This window comes from Salvelinus fontinalis, chromosome 33 (genome assembly GCF_029448725.1).
Source record: "Salvelinus fontinalis isolate EN_2023a chromosome 33, ASM2944872v1, whole genome shotgun sequence".
In the NCBI taxonomy this organism is placed as follows: Eukaryota; Metazoa; Chordata; class Actinopteri; order Salmoniformes; family Salmonidae; genus Salvelinus; species Salvelinus fontinalis.
Genome location: NC_074697.1, coordinates 49,211,480 through 49,234,544, shown reverse-complemented (window position 1 = coordinate 49,234,544; position 23,065 = coordinate 49,211,480). Strand labels below are relative to the sequence as shown.

The window sequence follows — 23,065 nt, the reverse complement described above, 5'->3', positions numbered from 1 at the left end:
GTACTAGATGGGTGTACCTACTAAACTGGCCGGTGAGTGTATAATACAGTGCATTCAGAAAGTATTCCGACCCTTTGACCTTTTCTACATTTTGTTAATTTACAGACTTACATTACAAACGTACCCTTCCCCCTTTCTTCCTCATCAATCTACACACAATACCCCATAATGACAAAGCAAAAACAAGTTTTTAGAATTGTTTGCAAATGTATAAAAAATAATCAAACTGAAACATTACATTTACATAAGTATTCAGACTCTTTACTCAGTACTTTGTTGAATCATTTTAGACAGCGATTACATCCTCGAGTCCTCTTGGGTATGACGCTACAAGCTAGGCACATCTGTATTTGGGGAGTTTATCCCATTCTTCTCTGTAGATCCTCTCAAGCTCTGTCAGGTTGGATGTGGAGCGTCGCTGCACAGCTTTTTACAGGTCTCTCCAGAGATGTTCGATCGGGTTCAAGTCCGGGCTCTGGCTGGGCCACTCAAGGAAATTCAGAGACTTGTCCCGAAGCCACTCCTGCGTTGTCTTGCTGTGTGCTTTGGTTGTTTTCCTGTTGTAAGGTGAACCTTTGCCCCAGTCTGAGGTCCTGAGCGCTCTGGAGCAGGTTTTCATCAAGATCTCTCTGTACATATTTCACTCAATCCTGACTAATGTCCATGCTGCTGAAAAACATTCCCACAGCATGATGCTGCAACCACCAAGCTTCACCGTAGGGATGGTGCCAGGTTTCCTCCAGACATGACGCTTGGCATTCAGGCCAACGAGTTCAATCTTGGTTTCATCAGACCAGAGAATCTTGTTTCTCATGGTCTAATAGTCCTTTATGTGCTTATTGGCAAACTCCAAGCGGGCTGTCATATGCCTTTTTACTGAGGAGTGGCTTCCTTTTGGCCACTCTACCATAAAGGATTGATTGGTGGAGTGCTGCAGAGATGGTTGTCTTTTTGGAAGATTCGCCCATCTCCACAGAGGAACTCTGGAGCTCTGTCAGAGTCACCATCGGGTTCTTGGTCACCTTCCTGACCAAGGCCCTTCTCCCCGATTGCTCAGTTTGGCCGGGTGGCCAGCTCTAGGAAGAGTCTTGGTGGTTCCGAACTTCTTCCATTTAAGAATGATGGAGGCCACTGTGTTCTTGGGGACCTTCAATGCTGGAGACATTTTTTGCTACCTTTCCCCAGATCTGTGCCTCGACACAATTCTGTCTCGAAGCTCTACGGACAATTCCTTTGACCTCTTGGCTTGGTTTTTGCTCTGAAATGCACTGTCAACTGTGGGACCTTATATAAACAGGTGTGTGCCTTTCCAAATCATGTCCAATCAATTGAATTTACCACAGGTGGACTCCAAGTTGTAGAAACATCTTAAAGATTATCGATGGAAACAGGATGCACCTGAGGTGAATTTTTAGTCTCAATGCAAAGGGTCTGAATACTTATGTAAATAATGTGTTTTATTCTTAATAAAATTGCAAAAATTTTGAAAAACCTGTATTTGCTTTGTCATTATGGAGTACTGTGTGTACTTTCTGAATGCTCTGTATAATCATTAGATATACTCTTTGAGTCATGAGGTTTAAGAACGTGATTGTCTCTGTGTTAAATGCAACAGGAACACTGAAATTCGGACGTCAGAATCTATTCCTCAGTGTGACTAAGACAGAGTTCATATTGTGTATTGTTTATCGGTATGCTAGTCTATATTAATAGACAAGCATACCTTCGCAGGACGGTGCCACCGTGAAGCATATGGGCATGGCGCAGTGCGGGGTAAAAGATGAGGGCAGCCATCAGGTCTGGGCCCAGAGAGTTAATGCAGTCTTCACAGGCAAGATGGCCTCCAATGGGTTACAACCCTGCAAGAAATGCTATGCTCATTCAGGTGAGGGAAAACACTCAAAGGTGTCTGTGTATGTGCCCTGAGCAGGTAGTCGGTGGCGCTCAAAGGTAACAATGGCTTTTGTTTCCATGTTGTTGAGCTCTGTATATCTGCATTTCCATAGTTTTCCAGTGACGCAAACCTCCCAGACGAGCTGAATGCCTTCTATGCTCGCTTTGGGCAAACAACACTGAGCCAGGCATGAGATCCCCTGCTGTCTTGGACGACTGTGTGATCTCGCTCTCCGTGGCCAATGGAAGAATTTTAAACAGATAAACATTCTTAAGGCCGCTGGGCCAGACAGAATACCAGGGTGTGGTCTCAGAGCATGCATAGACCATCTGGCAACTGTCTTCATGGACATTTTCAACATCTCCTTGTCCCAGTCTGTAATCCCAACATGTTTCAAGCAGACCACCATTGTTCCTATGAACTCAAAAGTAACCTGCCTAAAACAATATTGTCCCATAGCACTCACATCTGTAACCATGAAATGCTTTGAAAGGCTGGTCATAGCACACATTAACACCATCATCCCAGACACCATGGACCAACTCCAATTCGCATACCACCCCAACAGATCCACAGATGATGCCATCTCTATTGCACTCCACACTGCTCTCTCCCACCTGAGCAAGAGGAATACATATGTGAGAATGCTGTTCATTGACTACAGGTTCCTTCCAAGCTCAAAACCAACCTTGGGACCCTCGGACTGAACACCTCCTTCTGAAATGGATCCTGAACTTTCTGATATGCTGCCCCCAGGTGGTGAGGGTAGGTAACATCTGCCACTCAACATGGGCGCCCCTCAGTGCTGTGTGCTTAGTCCCTTCCTGTACTCCCTGTTCACCCATGACTGTGTGGCCACGCACAAGTCCAACACCACCATCAAGTTTGCTGGCGACACGACGTGGTAGGACTGATCACTGACGACGATGAGACAACCTACAGGGAGGAGGTCAGAGACCTGGCAGTGTGGTACCAGGACAACAACCTCTCCCTCCAATGTCAGCAAGACAAAGGAGCTGATCGTGGACAACAGGAAGGGGAGGGGCGAGCACGCCCCATCCACATCGACAGGGTTGTAGTGGAACGGGTCGAGAGCTTCAACTTACTCGGTGTCGTCTCAAACCAGCACAGTCGTGAAGAAGGCACAACAATGCCTCTTCCCCTCAGGAGGTTGAAAAGATTTGTCATGGACCCTCAGATCCTCAAAGTTATACAGCTAAACCATTGAGAGCATTTTTACTGGCTGCATCATGGCTTGGTATGGCAACTGCACCGGCCTCGATCGCAAGGCGCTACAGAGGATGGTGCGGACGGCACACTACAACACTGGGGCAGAGCTCCCTGCCATCTAGTAACTTTATACCAGGCGCTATCAGAGGAAGACCCGGAATATTGTCGAATATCCCAGCCACCCAAGCCATATACTATTCACACTGCTACCGCACGTCAAGCGGTTCCGGAGTGCCAAGTCTGGGAACCAAAAGGCTCAGTTTCTACTGAACAGCTTCTACCCCCAAGCCATAAGACTGCTGAACAGCTAATCAAATGGCTACCCTGACTATTAACATTGACCTATTTTTACTCTATGCACACTCACTGGACTCTCCAACACACACAAAGCACACACACCTGCATATTGACGCCACACACACACTCTGAGCACATGCTGCGCTGGTACTCATTTTATCTATCCTGATTGCCCAGCCACTTTTACCCCTAACTACATGTACATATTACCTCAACTACCTCGTACACCTGCTCGGTACCGGTACTCCTTGTATATAATCAAAGTTTATTTGTCACGTACGAAGAAAACAACAGGTGTAGACCTTACAGTGAAATGCTTACTTACAGGCTCTAACCAATAGTGCAAAAAAGGTATTAGGTGAACAATGGGTAAGTAAAGAAATAAAATAGTAAAAAGACAGGCTATATACAGTAGCGAAGCTATAAAAGTAGCGAGGCTACATACAGACACAGGTTAGTCAGGCTGATTGAGGTAGTATGTACATGTAGATGTGATTAAAGTGACTACGCATATATGATGAACAGAGAGTAGCAGTAGCGTAAAAAGAGAAGCTGGGGGGGGGCACACAATGCAGATAGCCCAGTTAGCCAATGTGTGGGAGCAGTGGTTGGTCGGCCCAATTGAGGTAGTATGTACATTAATGTATAGTTAAAGTGACTATGCATATATGATAAACAGAGAGTAGCAGCAGCGTAAAAAGAAGGGTTGGGGGGGGGGAACACAATGCAGATAGTCCGGTTAGCCATTTGATTACCTGTTCAGGAGTCTTATGGCTTGGGGGTAAAAACTGTTGAGAAGCCTTTTTGTCCTAGACTTGGTACTCCGGTACCACTTGCCATGAGGTAGTAGAGAGAACAGTCTATGACTGGGGTGGCTGAGGTCTTTGACAATTTTTAGGGCCTTCCTCTGACACCGCCTGGTGTAGAGGTCCTGGATGGCAGGCAGCTTAGCCCCAGTGATGTACTGGGCTGTACGCACTACCCTCTGTAGTGCCTTGCGGTCAGAGGCTGAGCAATTGCCGTACCAGGCAGTGATGCAACCAGTCAGGATGCTCTCGATGTTGCAGCTGTAGAACCTTTTGAGGATCTCAGGACCCATGCCAAATCTTTTTAGTTTCCTGAGAGGGAATAGGCTTTGTCGTGCCCCCTTCACGACTGTCTTGGTGTGTTTGGACCATGTTAGTTTGTTGGTGATGTGGACACCAAGGAACTTGAAGCTCTCAACCTGCTCCACTACAGCCCCGTCGATGAGAATGGGGCGTGCTCGGTCCTCCTTTTCCTGTAGTCCACAATCATCCCCTTAGTCTTGGGTACGTTGAGGGATAGGTCGTTATTCTGGCACCACCCGGCCAGGTCTTTGACCTCCTCCCTATAGGCTGTCTCGTCGTTGATCAGGCCTACCACTGTTGTTTTCGTCTGCAAACTTCATGATGGTGTTGGAGTCGTGCCTGGCCATGCAGTCGTGGGTAAACAGGGAGTACAGGACGGGACTGAGCACTCGTTATTGTTATTTGTGTTACTATTTTCTATTTTTATTTGCAAATGTTTTTACAATCCCTTTCCCAACAATGCAGAGTAAGTAAGCATTTCACGGTGAAGTCTACACCTGCTGTATTTTGACATAAAATTATATTTTGTTTTGATTTTGTAACAGTCATCGTTGCATGAAGAAGTGGACCAAAGCACAGCATGGTAAGTGTTCATGATTTATTCTCAAATAACACTTGAACAAAATAACAAAGAGCAAAACGACAACGAACAGTTCTGTCAGGTGCAGAAACACAAAACAGAAAATAACTACCCACAAAACACAGGTGGGAAAATGCTACCTAAGTATGGTTCCCAATCAGAGACAACGATAGATAGCTGTCCCTGATTGAGAACCACACCCGGCCAAAACAAAGAAATACAAAACATAGAAAAATGAACATAGAATGCCCAACCAAATCACAGATTTGCTTGTGGAGTCTGTGGCTGTGGTAGCTCCAGAGCTCAAAAAGCGTGCACACTGGTCTGGGTGGGTCTCCCGTCATAAAGCCTATGACTAATAGCACCGAGGGCTGTAATTAAGACATATAAGAGAGTCTGATGTCCCACGCGTCGGCCAGAACAAGCCCTCTGCTGCAGGGGTCGTATTAGCATATTCACTGCACATTCATTGTACCATACATACCCTACTGGATTAGAACATACAGTGGGGCAAAAAAGTATTTAGTCAGCCACCATTTGTGCAAGTTCTCCCACTTAAAAAGATGAGAGAGGCCTGTAATTTTCATCATAGGTACACTTCAACTATGACAGACAAAATGAGAAAGAAAAATACAGAAAATCACATTGTAGGATTTTTTATGAATTTATTTGCAAATTATGGTGGAAAATAAGTATTTGGTCAATAACAAAAGTTTCTCTCAATACTTTGTTATATACCCTTTGTTGGCAATGACAGAGGTCAAACGTTTTCTGTAAGTCTTCACAAGGTTTTCACACACTGTTGCTGGTATTTTGGCCCATTCCTCCATGCAGATCTCCTCTAGAGCAGTGATGTTTTGGGGCTGTTGCTGGGCAACACGGACTTTCAACTCCCTCCAAAGATGTTCTATTGGGTTGAGATCTGGAGACTGGCTAGGCCACTCCAGGACCTTGAAATGCTTCTTACGAAGCCACTCCTTCGTTGCCCGGGCGGTGTGTTTGGGATCATTGTCATGCTGAAAGACCCAGCCACGTTTCATCTTCAATGCCCTTGCTGATGGAAGGAGGTTTTCACTCAAAATCTCACGATACATGGCCCCATTCATTCTTTCCTTTACACGGATCAGTCGTCCTGGTCCCTTTGCATAAAAACAGCCCCAAAGCATGATGTTTCCACCCCCATGCTTCACAGTAGGTATGGTGTTCTTTGGATGCAACTCAGCATTCTTTGTCCTCCAAACACGACGAGTTGAGTTTTTACCAAAAAGTTATATTTTGGTTTCATCTGACCATATGACATTGTCTCAATCTTCTTCTGGATCATACAAAAGCTCTCTAGCAAACTTCAGACGGGCCTGGACATGTACTGGCTTAAGCAGGGGGACACGTCTGGCACTGCAGGATTTGAGTCCCTGGCGGCGTAGTGTGTTACTGATGGTAGGCTTTGTTACTTTGGTCCCAGCTCTCTGCAGGTCATTCACTAGGTCCCCCCGTGTGGTTCTGGGATTTTTGCTCACTGTTCTTGTGATCATTTTGACCCCACAGGGTGAGATCTTGTGTGGAGCCCCAGATCGCGGGAGATTATCAGTGGTCTTGTATGTCTTCCATTTCCTAATAATTGCTCCCACAGTTGATTTCTTCAAACCAAGCTGCTTACCTGTTGCATATTCAGTCTTCCCAGCCTGGTGCAGGTCTACAATTTTGTTTCTGGTGTCCTTTGACAGCTCTTTGGTCTTGGCCATAGTGGAGTTTGGAGTGTGACTGTTTGAGGTTGTGGACAGGTGTCTTTTATACTGATAACAAGTTCAAACAGGTGCCATTAATACAGGTACCGAGTGGAGGACAGAGGAGCCTCTTAAAGAAGAAGTTACAGGTCTGTGAGAGCCAGAAATCTTGCTTGTTTGTAGGTGACCAAATACTTATTTTCCAACCATAATTTGCAAATAAATTCATAAAAAATCCCACAATGTGATTTTCTGTATTTTTTTTCTCATTTTGTCTGTCATAGTTGAAGTGTACCTATCATGAAAATTGCCCCTCTCATCTTCTTAAGTGGGAGAACTTGCACAAATGGTGGCTGACTAAATACTTTTTTGCCCCACTGTATATTCTGGATTTTGGTTATACATAAGGGTAATGTTTCAGTCAATGCAGTAAGGTCTCCTTTTTCTCCCTCCTAGGAAGGTATGATTGATAGTTCAAATCATACTACAATTTGACACCAACACCAGTGCAACTCCCAATTCATGTAGCGGTTGACTCTTATACTTGGCCTCTTGAGATGTTTTGACCCTGCACAGATCCTCTGCTTGTGTCTACTGTTTGTTAGACAGTATCTGGTCTCTCTCTACAGTAACTTTAACAGCCCGGTGTTAGTGACCGTGAGGAGGCGACAACCATCCCTCTCGTGTTCCTTCCCCTAGCCTGAACTTTGAACATTCGGCATTCCTCCCTGTCACTGAGGGGATTGGCTAATACTCTGGGAATGTAATGGCGTCGGACGGTCTCTCCCACTTCCAAGTCAGTACCTGATGAGGCCTGTTCTCTGTTCGCTAGCTGGGTAAATAACATATCTCTGTTGTTTTGAGACCTGAGCCACTGTCTTTGTCATCACCGTCTCAGAAAAATGACTCGTACGACAAGCAGGAGTGTTATTAAGCGAAACACGTGAAAGTTACGACAACAACAGGCGTCAGGTGTCCCTCAGGGAAGCCCAGGGTCAGGTTCATTGGGCACCAAATCCGTTTCAAATCATTTGAATGTGCCCTCATGAACACATCCCTGATGTTTCAACTTTTCCCTTTTTATATAATGTAATGAGCACATCTAAATTAATGTGGATGCTACCATGACTACAGATAATCCTGAATGAGTCGTGAATAATGATTTGTGAAAAAGTTAGACGCACAAATATCATACCCCAAGACATCTCTTAATAACCTCTCTTACAATAACAGGGGAGGTTAGCATTTTTGGGGGGGGTATGATATTTGTGTATCTAACTTTCTCATTCATTATTCAGTTCTTTCAGGATTACCTGTATTTGTGGTAGCATCCACATGAATGTATAAGTGTTTAGAAACATTATTCTTATTTACAATAAAAGTCACTCCAAAATGACACTACATTTATTTCTATTGGTCACAAAACAATTTGATACACAGCCAAAACAAACAGCAAATGCATCCAACACATTTGTAGAGTCACAAGCTTGATGTAGTCATTGCGTGCTAAAAATATGGGACCAAATACTTTACTTTTTACTACTTTGATACACACAAGTGAATTTGTTCCAATACTTTCGATCTCCTAAATTGGACTATGTACAAAAAGTTCTGTAATATCTGAACGGTTTGCCCGATATGGATGAAAATACCCTCAAATTAAAGCTAACAGTCTACGCTTTAACGTCATAGTCATTGCAGGGTTTTTCTTTATTTTTATTCTTTTCTACATTGTAGAATAATAGTGAAGACCTCAAAACGATTAAATAACACATATGGAATCATGTAGTAACCAAAAAAGTGTTAAACAAATCAAAAAATATATTTTTTGAGATTCTTCAAAGTAGCCACCCTTTGCCTTGATGACAGCTTTGTACACTCTTGGCATTCTCTCAACCAGCTTCATGAGGTAGTCATGTGGAATGCATTTCAATTAACAGGTGTTAAAAGTTAATTGGTGGAATTTCTTTCCTTCTTAATGCGTTTGAGCCAATCAGTTGTGTGATGACAAGGTAGGGTTGGTATACAGAAGAGCCCTATTTGGTAAAAGACCAAGTCCATATTATGGCAAGAATAGCTCAAATAAGGAAAGAGAACCGACAGTCCATTATTACTTTAAGACATGAAGGTCAGTCAATACGGAAATGTAAGAAGTTTGAACGTTTCTTCAAGTGCAGTCACAAAAATCATCAAGCTCTATGATAAAATTGGCTCTCATGAGCACCGCCACAGGAAAGGAAGACCCAGAGTTACCACTGACGCAAAGGTTCATTAGAGTTAACAGAAGTTGCAGCCCAAATAAAAGTAACAGACACATATCAACATCAACTGTTCAGAGGAGACTGTGTGAATCAGGCCTTCATGGTCAAATTACTGCAGAGAAACCACTACTAAAGGACACCAATAAGAAAAAGAGACTTGCTTGCTTGAAATCTGTCCTTTGGTCTGATGAGTCCAAATTTGAGATTTTTGACACAACCGCTGTGTCTTTGTGAGACGCAAAGTAGGCAAACGGATGATCTCCGCATGTGTGGTTACCACAGTGAAGCATGGAAGAGGTGTGATGCTGTGAGGGTGCTTTGCTGGTGACACTGTCTGTCATTTATTTTGAATTCAAGGCACACTTAACCAGCATAGCTACCACAGCATTCTGCAGCGATACGCCATCCCATCTGGTTTGCGCTTAGTGGGACTATCATTTGTTTTTCAACAGGACAATGACCCAACACACCTCCAGGCTGTGTAAGGGCTATTTGACCAAGAAGGAGAGTGATGAAGTGCTGCATCAGATGACCTGGCCTCCACAACACCCGAGCTCAACCCATTTGAGATGGTTTGGGATGAGTTGGACCACAGAGTGAAGGAAAATCAGCCAACAAGGGCTCAGCATATGTGGGAACTCCTTCAAGACTTTTGGAAAAACATTCCAGGTGAAGCTGGTTGAGAGAATGTCAAGAGTGTGCAAAGCTGTCATCAAGGCAAAGGGTGGCTACTATGTAGAATCTGTCACGGTACTGACTTTTGCCCGTAGCCTGCAGCAAAAGCCTCTATCCCGTCCTCTGGCTAGGCAGAGTACTTTAGGATTTTAGTTACTTCGGTGTAACAAGGGCCTAGCCGTGCGGCCCTACCAACCCTTCTTATTTATTCGTACTGGCCCTTCGCGTGAGTTGGGTTTGTTCCTTCGGTCACGTTGTCACTCCCTTATTTCCCGGTCTAGTGTGGGGCCTTTGATAGATGAGTACTTTATTACTTTATGTTTATAGATTCTTCCTATACTCCCTTAACTTGTGTCTTCCTCTCTTATATATCAATACCTAATAACTAATTTTCCTTTAGTTATTATGCTCGTCAGCTAGTAGTCACTTGGAAGTATTGTTATACGTTTGACTTTTCCAAAGATATATTATTGTCCACACAATGAAATATTCTTTAGTGCTATCACTTTAACCTATAACCAGGGTCACTTTCCGTTCGGTGAGAGTGGCAAAGGCGTTTGCTCTCCGGGTAGGTTCCCTGGCCTAGTTGTCAAAGTTTCAAGCTTTTATTTAAGTCACTCTGTTTTTTGTCTTATACACGTTATTACAGTTAAATGGTTATACAGTCCTAATACATCAATAATGCTCAATCAATCCTTAATGCGTTATGCTATGCCAGATACTATTGCAAATATAAATCAGCTTAAACACTTCTCATAACTCTTAAACAAAGCAAATAACAATATATTTACCTCAAGCTCTATTCCCTTGGTCCTTCCCGAAACTGGTGTCTATAAGAGTAATATTGGCAGCCTCTGCCGTGTATAATATTTCAATCTCTTATTGTTTCCAAATTTCTTATGGTTACAACTTTCACTGCCTACTGCTTAGATACTGACTCTTTATTAAAGACCTGTTGTCTCTCTACGAGGCTTACTTATCTCTGGGCTTTTTCAATCCTTCAAACTGAAATTGTCTCTGGTACTCCAAAAGATAGAACTTGTTGCTCTCTAGGAGATTTCTCTCCTACACAACCGCGTTCATTTACTCTCTTAAATGGAGTGGCGCTCCAGGGCACAACACAATTCTCAAGATATACCAGTCAATAAAATTGCTCGTGCCTTAAGGTCAAAGTAGTCAATACAGGCAGAGTATAGCGAAGAGGAATTGACCTTATCTGATGATTCTCTATGATGTCCAAAACATGTAGAGCGAGGATCATGCCCTAGGCACTGACCTCCCTTTCTTTTATACCTCTCTGTAGACGCTCAGTTTGGGGGAAGACACTTAGGAGTGCAATCAATTTCTCACGTTGTGCCCCTACTAGTTTTCTTCTAGCATACTCAAAATGTTTTTTGGTGGGACTCAGTCCAATGTTAAGTCTTTCAGCACCAATGCCCATAAATCTTCTTCCGCTGGGGTGTCAGTTTGGTCGAGCGGTTCATACCACTCTCCCTCAGTCTTCATGCTGATTGGTTCTTGTTTTGTGTCTAGTTTTTTTAGGTCCTGTTCATTTGGCTCCCCCTGCTGGTTGGTTTCCGTTGTGGCAGTGCCCTCCTGCACTCCCCAGTCAATAGGTGGTCCAAGGGCCCATAGACGTAGTTCTGGATCTGGCCCGATTTCTAGGGGAGGGGTCTGATCTCTTTTACTTTTCACTTCAAATCTCAAATATATTTTGATTTGTTTAACACTTTTTTGGTTACTACATGTGGTATTTCATAGTTTTGATGTCTTCACTATTATTCCACAATGTAGATAATGGTAAAAAAATAAAGAAAAACCCTTGAATGAGTAGGTGTGTCCAAACTTTTGACTGGTAATACACAGTGGCAAGAAAAAGTATGTGAACCCTCATAAAATTTGATCTGATCTTCATCTAGGTCACAACAATAGACAAACGCAGTCTGCTTAAACTAGGAACACAAACAATACGTTTCCATGTCTTTGTCGAACACACCGTGTAAACTAGAGTTCGACCAATTACGATTTTTCATCACCGATACCAATTATTGGAGGCCCAAAAAAAGTCGATACCGATTAATCGGACGATTTTTATATATATATATTTGTAATAATGACAATTACAGCAATACTGAATGAACACTTTTATTTTAACTTAATATAATAAATCAATAAAATCAATTTAATCTCAAATAACTAATGAAACATGTTCAATTTAGTTTAAATAATGCAAAAACAAAGTGTTGGAGAAGAAAGTAAAAGTGCAATATGTGCCATGTAAAAAAGCTAACGTTTAAGTTCCTTGCTCAGAACATGAGAACATATGAAAGCTGGTGGTTCCTTTTAACATGAGTCTTCAATATTCCCAGGTAAGAAGTTTTAGGTTGTAGTTATTACAGGACTATTTCTCTCTATACCATTTGCATTTCATATACCTTTGACTATTGGATGTTCTAATAGGTACTTTAGTATTGCCAGCCTAGTCTCGGGAGTTGATAAGCTTGAAGTCATAAACAGCACAATGCTTGAAGCATTGCAAAGAGCTGCTGGCAAATGCAGGAAAGTGCTGTTTGAATGAATGCTTACCAGCCTGCTGCAAGCCAACCACCGCTCAGTCAGACTGCTCTATCAAATCATAGACTTAATTATAATATAATAACACACAGAAATACAAGCCTTAGGTCATTATTATGGTCAAATCCGGAAACTATCATTTCGAAAACAAAACATTTATTCTTTCAGTGAAATATGGAACCGTTCCGTAATTTATCTAACGGGTGGCATCCATAAGTCTAAATATTGCTGTTACATTGCACAACCTTCAATGTTATGTCATAATTACGTAAAAATCTGGCAAATTAAGGGCCTCCCGGGTGGCGCAGTGGTCTAGAGCACTGCATGGCAGTGCTAACTGCGCCACCAGAGTCTCTGGGTTCGCCCCCAGGCTCTGTCGCAGCCGGCCGCGACCGGGAGGTCCGTGGGGCGACGCACAATTGGGCTAGCGTCGTCCGGGTAAGGGAGGGCCGGTAGGGATTTCCTTGTCTCATCGCGCTCCAGCGACTCCTGTGGCGGGCTGGGCGCAGTGCGTGCTAACCAAGGGGGCCAGGTGCACGGTGTTTCCTCCGACACATTGGTGCGGCTGGCTTCCGGGTTGGAGGCGCGCTGTGTTAAAAGAAGCAGTGCGGCTTGGTTGGGTTGTGCTTCGGAGGACGCATGACTTTCGACCTTCGTCTCTCCCGAGCCCGTACGGGAGTTGTAGCGATGAGACAAGATAGTAATTACTAGCGATTGGATACCACGAAAATTGGGGGGAAAAGGGGATAAAAATTATTATTATTATTATTATTTTTTTTTAATCTGGCAAATTAGTTCGCTACAAGCCAGGTGGCCCAAACTGTTGCATATACCCTGACTCTGCGTGCAATGAACGCAAGAGAAGTGACACAATTTCCCTAGTTTAATATTGCCTGCTAACATGAATTTCTTTTAACTAAATATAAAGGTTAAAATATATAATAATATAATATATATAATAATATATAATATAATACTTCTGTGTATTGATTTTAAGAAAGGCATTGATGTTTATGGTTAAGTACATTCGTGCAACGACTGTGCTTTTTTCGCAAATGGCAAATGGCTGTTGGCTGTCTTTGTTAGGAAGAAATGGTCTTCACACAGTTCGCAACGAGCCAGGCTGCCCAAACTGCTGCGTATACCCTGACTGTTGCACAGAACGCAAGAGAAGTGACACAATTTCCCTAGTTAAAATAAATTAATGTTAGCAGGCAATATTAACTAAATATGCAGGTTTAAAAATATATACTTGTGAATTGATTTTAAGAAAGGTTTTGAGGTCAGGTACACATTGGTGCAACGACAGTGCTTTTTTCGCGAATGCGCTTGTTAAATCACCTGTTTGGCGTAGTAGGCTGTGATTCAATGATAAATTAACAGGCATCGATTATATGCAATGCAGGACAAGCTAGATAAAGTAGTAATATCATCAACCATGTGTAGTTAACTAGTGATTATGTTAAGATTGATTGTTTTTTTATAAGATACGTTTAATGCTAGCTAGCACCTTACCTTGGCTCCTTGCTGCACTCGCATTACAGGTAGCCAGCCTGCCACGCAGTCTCCTCGTGGAGTCCAATGTAATCGGCCATGATCATGTCCAAAAATGACGATTACCGATTGTTATGAAAACTTGAAATCGGCCCTAATTAAATCGGCCATTCCGATTAATTGGTCGACCTCTAAGTGTAAACATTCACAGTGCAGGGTGGAAAAAGTATGTGAAACCTTAGATTTAATAACTGGTTGACCCTCCTTTGGCAGCAATAACCTCAACCAAATGTTTTCTGTAGTTGTGGATCAGACCTGCACAACGGTCAGGAGGAAATTGGAACCATTCCTCTTTACAAAACTGTTTCAGTTCAGCAATATTCTTGGGATGTCTGGTGTGAACTGCTCTCTTGAGGTCATGCCACAGCATCTCAATCGGGTTGAGGTCAGGAATGACTGGGTCACTCCAGAAGGTGTATTATCTTCTGTTGAAGCCATTCTGTTGTTGATTTACTTCTGTGTTTTGGGTCATTGTCCTTTTGCATCGCCCAACTTCTGTTGCGCTTCAATTGGCGGACAGATAGCCTTACATTCTCCTGCAAAATGTCTTGATAAACTTGGGAATTCATTTTTTCCGTTGTTCATTTTTTCAGAGGTTTTGATGCTGGTGTGTTGTGCCTTTATTTCTCCACACAGTGTTCTTCCAAACAACTCAACTGGAGTTTCGTCTACCTACAGAATATTTTGCCAGTAGCGCTGTAAAACATCCAGTTGCACTTTTGCAAACTTCAGACATGCCGCAATGTTTTTTTTGGACGGAGTAGCTTCTTCCGTGGTGTCCTCCCATGAACACCATTCTTGTTTAGTGTTTTACATATTGTAGACTCGTCAACAGAAATGTTAGCATGTTCCAGAGAGTTCTGTAAGTCTTTAGCTGACACGCTAGGATTCTTCTTAAACTCATTGAGCATTCTGCGCTGTGATCTTGCAGTCATCCTTGCAGGACCGCCACTCCTAGGGAAAGTAGCAACAGTGCTGAACTTTCTCCATTTATAGACAATTTGTTTTAACGTGGACTGATGAACATCAAGGCTTTTAGAGATACTTTTGTAACCCTTTCCAGCTTTATGCAAGTCAATTATTAATCTTAGGTCTTCTGAGATCTCTTTTGTTTGAGGCATGGTTCACATCAGGCAATGCTTCTTGTGAATAGCAAACTTAAATCTTTAGTGTTTTTTTTTATAGGGCAAGACAGTTCGAACCAACATCTCCAATCTCGTCTCATTGATTGAACTCCAGGTTAGCTGACTAATCTGGAGGACTGTGGGGGGTCTCGGATGGTTCAGGGGCAGCTCTTTTTGGGAACTGTGGGGGTGGATCTTGGAGGGCTGGTGGCCTGGCGGTTGGGAGCTTGGGCCGGTGGCTGATGGATTGCTGGTTCGGGTGCCCGTTTTTGACCTTGTGGGAGATCTCTCGATGTGCCCTTGAGCATGATGTTGGTTGCCTCTGTGTGTTGCTCTGGATGGGAGTCTGTTAGATGACTAATGTGATTAAGTTATTGAGCGGCTTCACAGCAAGTATATTGTACGTTTTAAATATTCAATACATTTTTTTTCATATATATAAAAACTATTCCACAACAACTACCTAATAAACACAAATCTAAGTAAAGGTTTGCGTGTATTAGGTAGTTGTTGTGGAATTGTTAGTTCACTTGTTAATATTGCTGCACAAGGCAATGACTCAAGGCTGCTGCCCACTGCAAATGTCAGTGTGGACGTAACTGCATTCATGTAAATGGTCTTTGGTCTGGTGGTGGGCAGTCTTATTTTATCAACAACCTTCTCTTTGATTGATAAGACTTAGCAACCCATATCAACATAGGGTGCTGAATGATAGTGTTTTAAAAAGAGCTTTGTAACCCACAATATTTGTTATCAGATCACCACATTGGGTTTGATGTTGAGTCTTTTTTCTCATGTCAGAACCCTAAAGTTATCATAATATGAAAGTCACATAGAATCTGTAGATCATTTATAAAGCTTTATTGAAAACATGATTAACAACATTAACCACCCCAGCCTTGATAAGTATGTTATGATCTCTCCCATTCGTGATATTCTGATGGAAAGGATGTGTTTGTCTTTGGATCAGGCAACCAGGTTTTTCCCGCTGACTCTTTAGGAAAAACAATTCGATAAAAGTCCTGGTTCACTTCTTCACCCGTTTGTCGTATTACTTTGTGAGCAGTTTTATGAGGTTGAAATACGTAGAGAAACATCCCCTGGTCATGGCAGTGTCCTATAAGCAGGGAACAGAAACAAGAAATTAGAGGAGAGGTCAAGGTACACTGGCACATAATAACAATACTTATTTATGACTGATGAGCCAGTGGTCATCTCACCTTCTCCACCTTGGTCTTCTCCTGGACCTTGGTCTTCTCCCCCTTTGCCTTGGTCTTCTTCTTGACCTTGTTGTTCTTAGTGGATCCAGTCTTGTTCCTCTTCCCAAAACAACATACCAGCCTCCTCCAGAAAGACATCTTCTTGGGCGTTGAGGAAGCCTTGTCAACCATTACCACAGGCTTCTCCTCAGGAACTGGTTGGCCGATGAGGTCAGAGTGAGGGTAGATGGAGTACGGCCATGACATGCCCACACTCTTAGAGATGGAGGACCGGCTCAGGGCCCTCTGAGGCTCACCCTTGGAGGCCCAGGCGGCTTTAGGGAGAGGTGGTGTCGGTGCGTCCAAATAGCTTGTCTCGGGTTCATCCAGAACTTGGCTGATAGAAGCACTAAGCTCCACAACCTCTTGGCGGAGCAGCTGCATCCGTGTTAGGAGGTCTTCGGGGGAGAGGGGCCGTGTCCATATCTGTATTGAAGTGTCCACTGGGCTTTGATCCACGACAGGCTGCATTAATGCAGTCAACTCGCCAAGCTCTTGGCGGAGCAGCTGCATCTGATTTAGGAGGTCTTCGGGGGAGAGGGGCCGTGTCCATATCTGTGTTGAAGTGTCCACTGGGCTTTGATCCACGACAGGCTGCACCTTCACCAGGAGGGCCTCAGGAGGTGAGCGGGGCTGTGGTGAACTATCGCCTGCACATGGCCATCCACAACTTGAGCTTCCATCCATGACAAGCTGAATTTATGGATGCAGATCCTTGATCACCCAATAAAAGAAAGACACTTGTTCAATAATAATTGCTTGAAAAGAAACAAGTAGACTAGCTAATGACTTTTCAATATCACGAGAAGACACGGATTAGGAAACAATTAAGTAAAATACACTGGTAAAACGCAGGTAATGCTCGAAGTTGACGGCAACTGACGAAACGAATCCCTCCCGATTCTTCAACGATTTGTGACAGCTACGTCATAATGACTAGGAATCCACAATAGTCCTAGAATATGTTGCGTAATATTCGGATTCGTACTAACCCAAGGAACAAAACCACATACTTGAATTACCTCTCATTATATCCTGGCTGTCACTAATGTGGTTCCTCTTTATGTAATTTAGCTCAAGTCAGTGTGTTATAATTGCTTGCTGAGCGTAAAACCATGCTCGCGTATTTCAAGAATACGCCTGCTAGATCGCACTCTTGAAAACAATTACAAATTCACCAGTCTTAGTTTTTAATTCATGTTAATTTCCAGATTACCAAGAAATCTGTGTCCATGATCGAGATGGCTCAAGTGTGCACTGCATTCACTACAGCTCTGGCGAGACCTCCCAATCACATCTCTGTGGCTGATCTTTGACAGGCCCAATCCCAACTGACACTCCTTTTGGCTCCGGTCAATAGTAGCCTTGTAAACGCCTGATCTCTCGAGTTTACACGAATGTTCGCTACACTGATATCTTCAGTGTTTCCCCTACCAGAGATATGAGGAGGGGGGCTTTTGCCTTGTTCTTATGCTGAGTGACTCAAACATTTTAACAAAATCTATTTGGTCCTGTCATGCCAAATATTATCGTCAGTTGCTTATCAACGCTGTGATGATCATTAAGGCGTAAATGACATTGTCATCGTCGCTATGCCAACAAGGCTGATTTCCACGACAATTTCGCTGTTTTAACAAGCTTTAAGCTAATCAAATGAAAACATTAATTCGAGCTACTTTTGGGTACCTTGTTAACATTAGACTTCATGTTCGGTCTTAATCATTGCTACCTTTCGGAAAAGAACGTGTAATCTGCTTGACAACAGTTATTTACCTTACACATCACGAAGTCAGCTAATTTCTACTCCATTTATGTGCAAATTCGTTTGATAGCTTGTCTGGCTCTCATGTTTTTATTTTAACCTACCCCTTTCCCTTATCTACACTGAAATAATATAATTTCAGTAGTCCCCCAATTATTATTTTTATATCTCGCATAGCTCATTAGTACAGCATTGTGTACTATGCAACATCTATTGTAGGTCCTAGAATACAACAATAACGTGGAGCAAATATCTACGATCAAAGGATAATTTACAACTAATAACATTACCCTGTGAAACAGCTGTGACAACCAACCTGGCAATATTAAGATTGTAATACATAACCTTTGATCGCTTTTGGTACAATTGTGTGATTCATTTATTTTCTAAGATTTTTTGACCACTCACATGGCAATCATAGACTAAAAAACTGCATTCTGGTGTTTGGAATATAGAGATGGTTGAAAGGTTCTGTCTGTCACTTGTTCTCAACAGACAGCCAGTCTCAGAAGGGGGGCTTGGAGAGGAAGACTGCAAAGTCCAGGCACTGCTGCTCTCTTTGTTCAAATCAAATTTTATTGGTCACATACACATGGTTAGCAGATGTTAATGTGAGTGTAGCAAAATTCTTGTGCTTCTAGATCCAACAGTGCAGTAATATCTAACAAGTAATTCCACAACCACTACCTAATACACACAAATCTAAAGGGATGGAATAAGAAAATGTACACATAAATACAGTTGAAGTCAGAAGTTTACATACACTTAGGTTGGAGTCATTAAAACTCATTTTTCAACCACTCCACAAATGTCTTGTTAACAAACTATAGTTTTGGCAAGTCAGTTAGGACATCTACTTTGTGCATGACACAAGTAATTTTTCCAACAATTGTTTACATACAGATTATTTCACACTGTATCACAATTCCAGTGGGTCAGAAGTTTACATAAGTTACTAAGTTGACTGCACCTTTAAACAGCTTGGAAAATTCCAGAAAATTATGTAATGGCTTTAGAAGCTTCTGATAGGCTAATTGACAATTTTAGTCAATTGGAGGTGTACCTGTATTTCAAGGCCTACCTTCAAACTCAGTGCCTCTTTGCTTGACATCATGGGAAAATCAAAAGAAATCAGCCAAGATCTCAGAAAATAAATTGTAGACCTCCACAAGTCTGGTTCATCCTTGGGAGCAATTTCCAAATGCCTGAAGGTACCACGTTCATCTGTACAAACAATAGTACGCAAGTATAATCACCATGGGACCACGCAGCCGTCCTACCGCTCAGGAAGGAGACGTTTTTTGTCTCCTCGAGATGAACGTACTTTGGTGAGAAAAGTGCAAATCAATCCCAGAACAACAGCAAAGGACCTTGTGAAGATGCTGGAGGAAACGGGTACAAAAGTATCTATAGCCACAGTAAAGCGAGTCCTATATCGACATAAGCTGAAAGGCCGCTCAGCAAGGAAGAAGCCACTGCTCCAAAACCACCATAAAAAAGCAAGACTACGGTTTGCAACTGCACATGGGGACAAAGATCGTACTTTTTGGAGAAATGTCTTCTGGTCTGATGAAACAAAAATAGAACTGTTTGGCCATAATGACCATCGTTATGTTTGGAGGAAACAGGGGGAGGCTTGTTAGCCGAGGAACATTGAAGCATATATTGAAACATCTCAAGACATCAGTCAGGAAGTTGAAGGTTGGTCGCAAATGGTTCATCCAAATGGACAATGACCCCAAGCATACTTCCAAAGTTGTGGCAAAATGGCTTAAGGTCAGCAAAGTCAGGGTATTGGAGTGGCCATCACAAAGCCCTGACATCAATCCTATACAAAATTTGTTGGCAGAACTGAAAAAGCGTGTGCGAGCAAGGAGGCCTACAAACCTGACTCAGTTACACCAGCTCTGTCAGGAGGAATGGGCCAAAATTCACCCAACTTATTGTGGGAAGCTTGTGGAAGGCTACCCAAAACGTTTAACCCAACAATTTAAAGGCAATGCTACCAAATACTAATTGAGCGTATGTTAACTTCTGACCCACTGTCAGTCAATGTGATGAAAAAAATCTAAACTGAAATAAATCATTCTCTCTATTATTCTGACATTTCACATTCTTAAAATAAAGTGGCGATCCTAACTGACCTAAGACAGAGATTTTTTTACTAGGATTAAATGTCAGGAATTGTGAAAAACGGAGTTTAAATGTATTTGGCTAAGGTGTATGTAAACTTCATTGACTACAGCTCAGCGTTCAACACCATAGTGCCCTCCAAGCTCATCACTTTTATTTTGCCTTTATTTAACCAGGTAGGCTAGTTGAGAACAAGTTCAGGGAGCATTGATCGAGCGGCATAGGCAAGATGCAACAGATGGCATAAAATACAGTATATACACATACAGTGGGGAGAACAAGTATTTGATACACTGCCGAGTTTGCAGGTTTTCCTACTTACAAAGCATGTAGAGGTCTGTAATTTTTTATCATGGGTACACTTCAACTGTGAGAGACGGAATCTAAAACAAAAATCCAGAAAATCAAATTGTATGATTTTTAAGTAATTCATTTGAATTTTATTGCATGACATAAGTATTTGATCACCTACCAACCAGTAAGAATTCTGGCTCTCACAGACCTGTTAGTTTCTTTAAGAAGCCCTCCTGTTCTCCACTCATTACCTGTATAAAAGACACCTGCCCACACACTCAATCAAACAGACTCCAACCTCTCCACAATGGCCAAGACCAGAGAGCTGTGTAAGGACATCAGGGATAAAATTGTAGACCTGCACAAAGTGACTACTGATTAATTTATTAAAGTGGCCAATGATTTCGAGTCTGTGTTAGTGATGGCTGTTTAACAGTCTGATGGCCTAGCAATAGAAGCTGTTTTTCAGTCTCTCGGTTCCAGCTTTGATGCACCTGTACTGACCTCGCTTTCTGGATGGTAGCGGAGTGAACAGGCAGTGGCTCGGGTGGTTGTTGTCCTTGATGATCTTTTTGACCTTCCTGTGACATCGGGTAGTGTAGGTGTCCTGGAGGGCAGATGGTTTGTCCCCGGTGATGCGTTTTGCAGACCGCACCACCCTCTGGAGAGCCTTGCGGTTGTGCGCGGTGCAGTTGCCTTACCAGGCGGTGATACAGCCCGACAGGATGCTCTCAATTGTGTCTCTGTAAAAGTTTGTGAGGGTTTTAGGTGACAGAAGCCAATTTTCTTACAGCCTCCTGAGGTTGAAGAGGAGCTGTTGTGCCTTCTTCACCACACCGTCTGTGTGGGTGGACCATTTCAGTTTGTCCGTGATGTGTACGCCAAGGAACATAAACTTTCCACCTTCTCCACTGCTGTCCCGTCAATGTGGATAGGGGGTGCTCCCTCTGATGTTTCCTGAAGTCCACAATCATTTATTTTGTTTTGTTGACACACTCCGAGTGCCCTCACCTCCTCCCTGTAGGATGTCTTGTCGTTGTTGGTAATCAAGCCCACTACTGTTGTGTCTTCTGCAAACTTGATGATTGAGATGGAGGCGTGCATGGCCACGCAGTCATGGGTGAACAGGGAGTACAGGAGGGGGCTGAGCACACATCCTTGTGGGGCCCCGGTGTTGAGGATCAGCGAAGTGGAGATGTTGTTTCCTTCACCACCTGGGGGCGACCCATCAGAAAGTCCAGGACCCAATTGCACAGGTTTGGGTTGAGACCGACGGCCTCAAGCTTAATGATGAGCTTGGAGGGAACTATGATGTTGAATAATGAGCTGTAGTCAATGAACAGCATTCTTACATTCTGTACATCCTCTTGTACAGATGGGATAGGGCAGTGTGCAGTGTGATTGCATCGTCTTTGGACCTATTGAATTGAAGTGGGTCTAGAGTGGCAGGTAAGGTGGAGGTGATATGATCCTTGACTAATCTCTCAAAGCACTTCATGATGACAGAAGTGAGTGCTACGGGACAGTAGTCATTTAGTTCAGTTATCTTTGCCTTCTTGGGTACAGGAAAAAATGGTGGCCATCTTGAAGCATGTGGTGACAGCAGACTGGAATAGGGAGAGATTGAATATGCCCGTAAACACATTTAAATGTCTTACTCACGTCGGCCACAGAGAAGGGGGGGGGGGGGGGGGCACACAGTCCTTGGTAGCGGGCGGCGTCGGTGGCACTATTATCCTCAAATCAACTCATCCTTGACCGCTGGCTACCTCCCTTCCGTCTTCAAGAGAGCGAGAGTTGCACCCCTTCTGAAAAAACCTACACTCGATCCCGCCCATGTCAACAACTACAGACCAGTATCCCTTCTTTCTTTTCTCTCCAAAACTCTTGAACGTGCCGTCCTTGGCCAGCTCTCCTGCTATCTCTCTCAGAATGACCTTCTTGATCCAAATCAGTCAGGTTTCAAGACTAGTCACTCAACTGAGACTGCTCTTCTCTGTATCACGGAGGCGCTCCGCACTGCTAAAGCTAACTCTCTCTCCTCTGCTCTCATCCTTCTAGACCTATCGGCTGCCTTCGATACTGTGAACCATCAGATCCTCCTCTCCACCCTATCCGAGTTGGGCATCTCCGGCGCGGCCCACGCTTGGATTGCGTCCTACCTGACAGGTCGCTCCTACCAGGTGGCGTGGCGAGAATCTGTCTCCTCACCACGCGCTCTCACCACTGGTGTCCCCCAGGGCTCTGTTCTAGGCCCTCTCCTATTCTCGCTATACACCAAGTCACTTGGCTCTGTCATAACCTCACATGGTCTCTCCTATCATTGCTATGCAGACGACACACAATTAATCTTATCCTTTCCCCCTTCTGATGACCAGGTGGAGAATCGCATCTCTGCATGTCTGGCAGACATATCAGTGTGGATGACGGATCACCACCTCAAGCTGAACCTCGGCAAGACGGAGCTGCTCTTCCTCCCGGGGAAGGACTGCCCGTTCCATGATCTCGCCATCACGGTTGACAACTCCATTGTGTCCTCCTCCCAGAGCGCTAAGAACCTTGGCGTGATCCTGGACAACACCCTGTCGTTCTCAA

General features: G+C 43.4%; 1 protein-coding gene across 1 annotated transcript; it reads right to left on the bottom strand.

Annotated features, from left to right (window-relative positions):
• Positions 1–15,868: 15,868 nt before the first annotated feature.
• LOC129832460 (uncharacterized) lies at positions 15,869–22,146 on the bottom strand. Its single transcript, XM_055896538.1, has 3 exons — positions 18,055–22,146; positions 16,243–16,995; positions 15,869–16,139 (listed from the first exon to the last, which is right to left on the bottom strand). The coding sequence occupies exons 2-3, from the start codon at positions 16,966–16,968 to the stop codon at positions 16,074–16,076; spliced, it is 792 nt and encodes a 263-aa protein (XP_055752513.1). The 5' UTR covers positions 16,969–16,995; positions 18,055–22,146; the 3' UTR covers positions 15,869–16,073.
• Between the last annotated feature and the right edge of the window lie 919 nt (positions 22,147–23,065).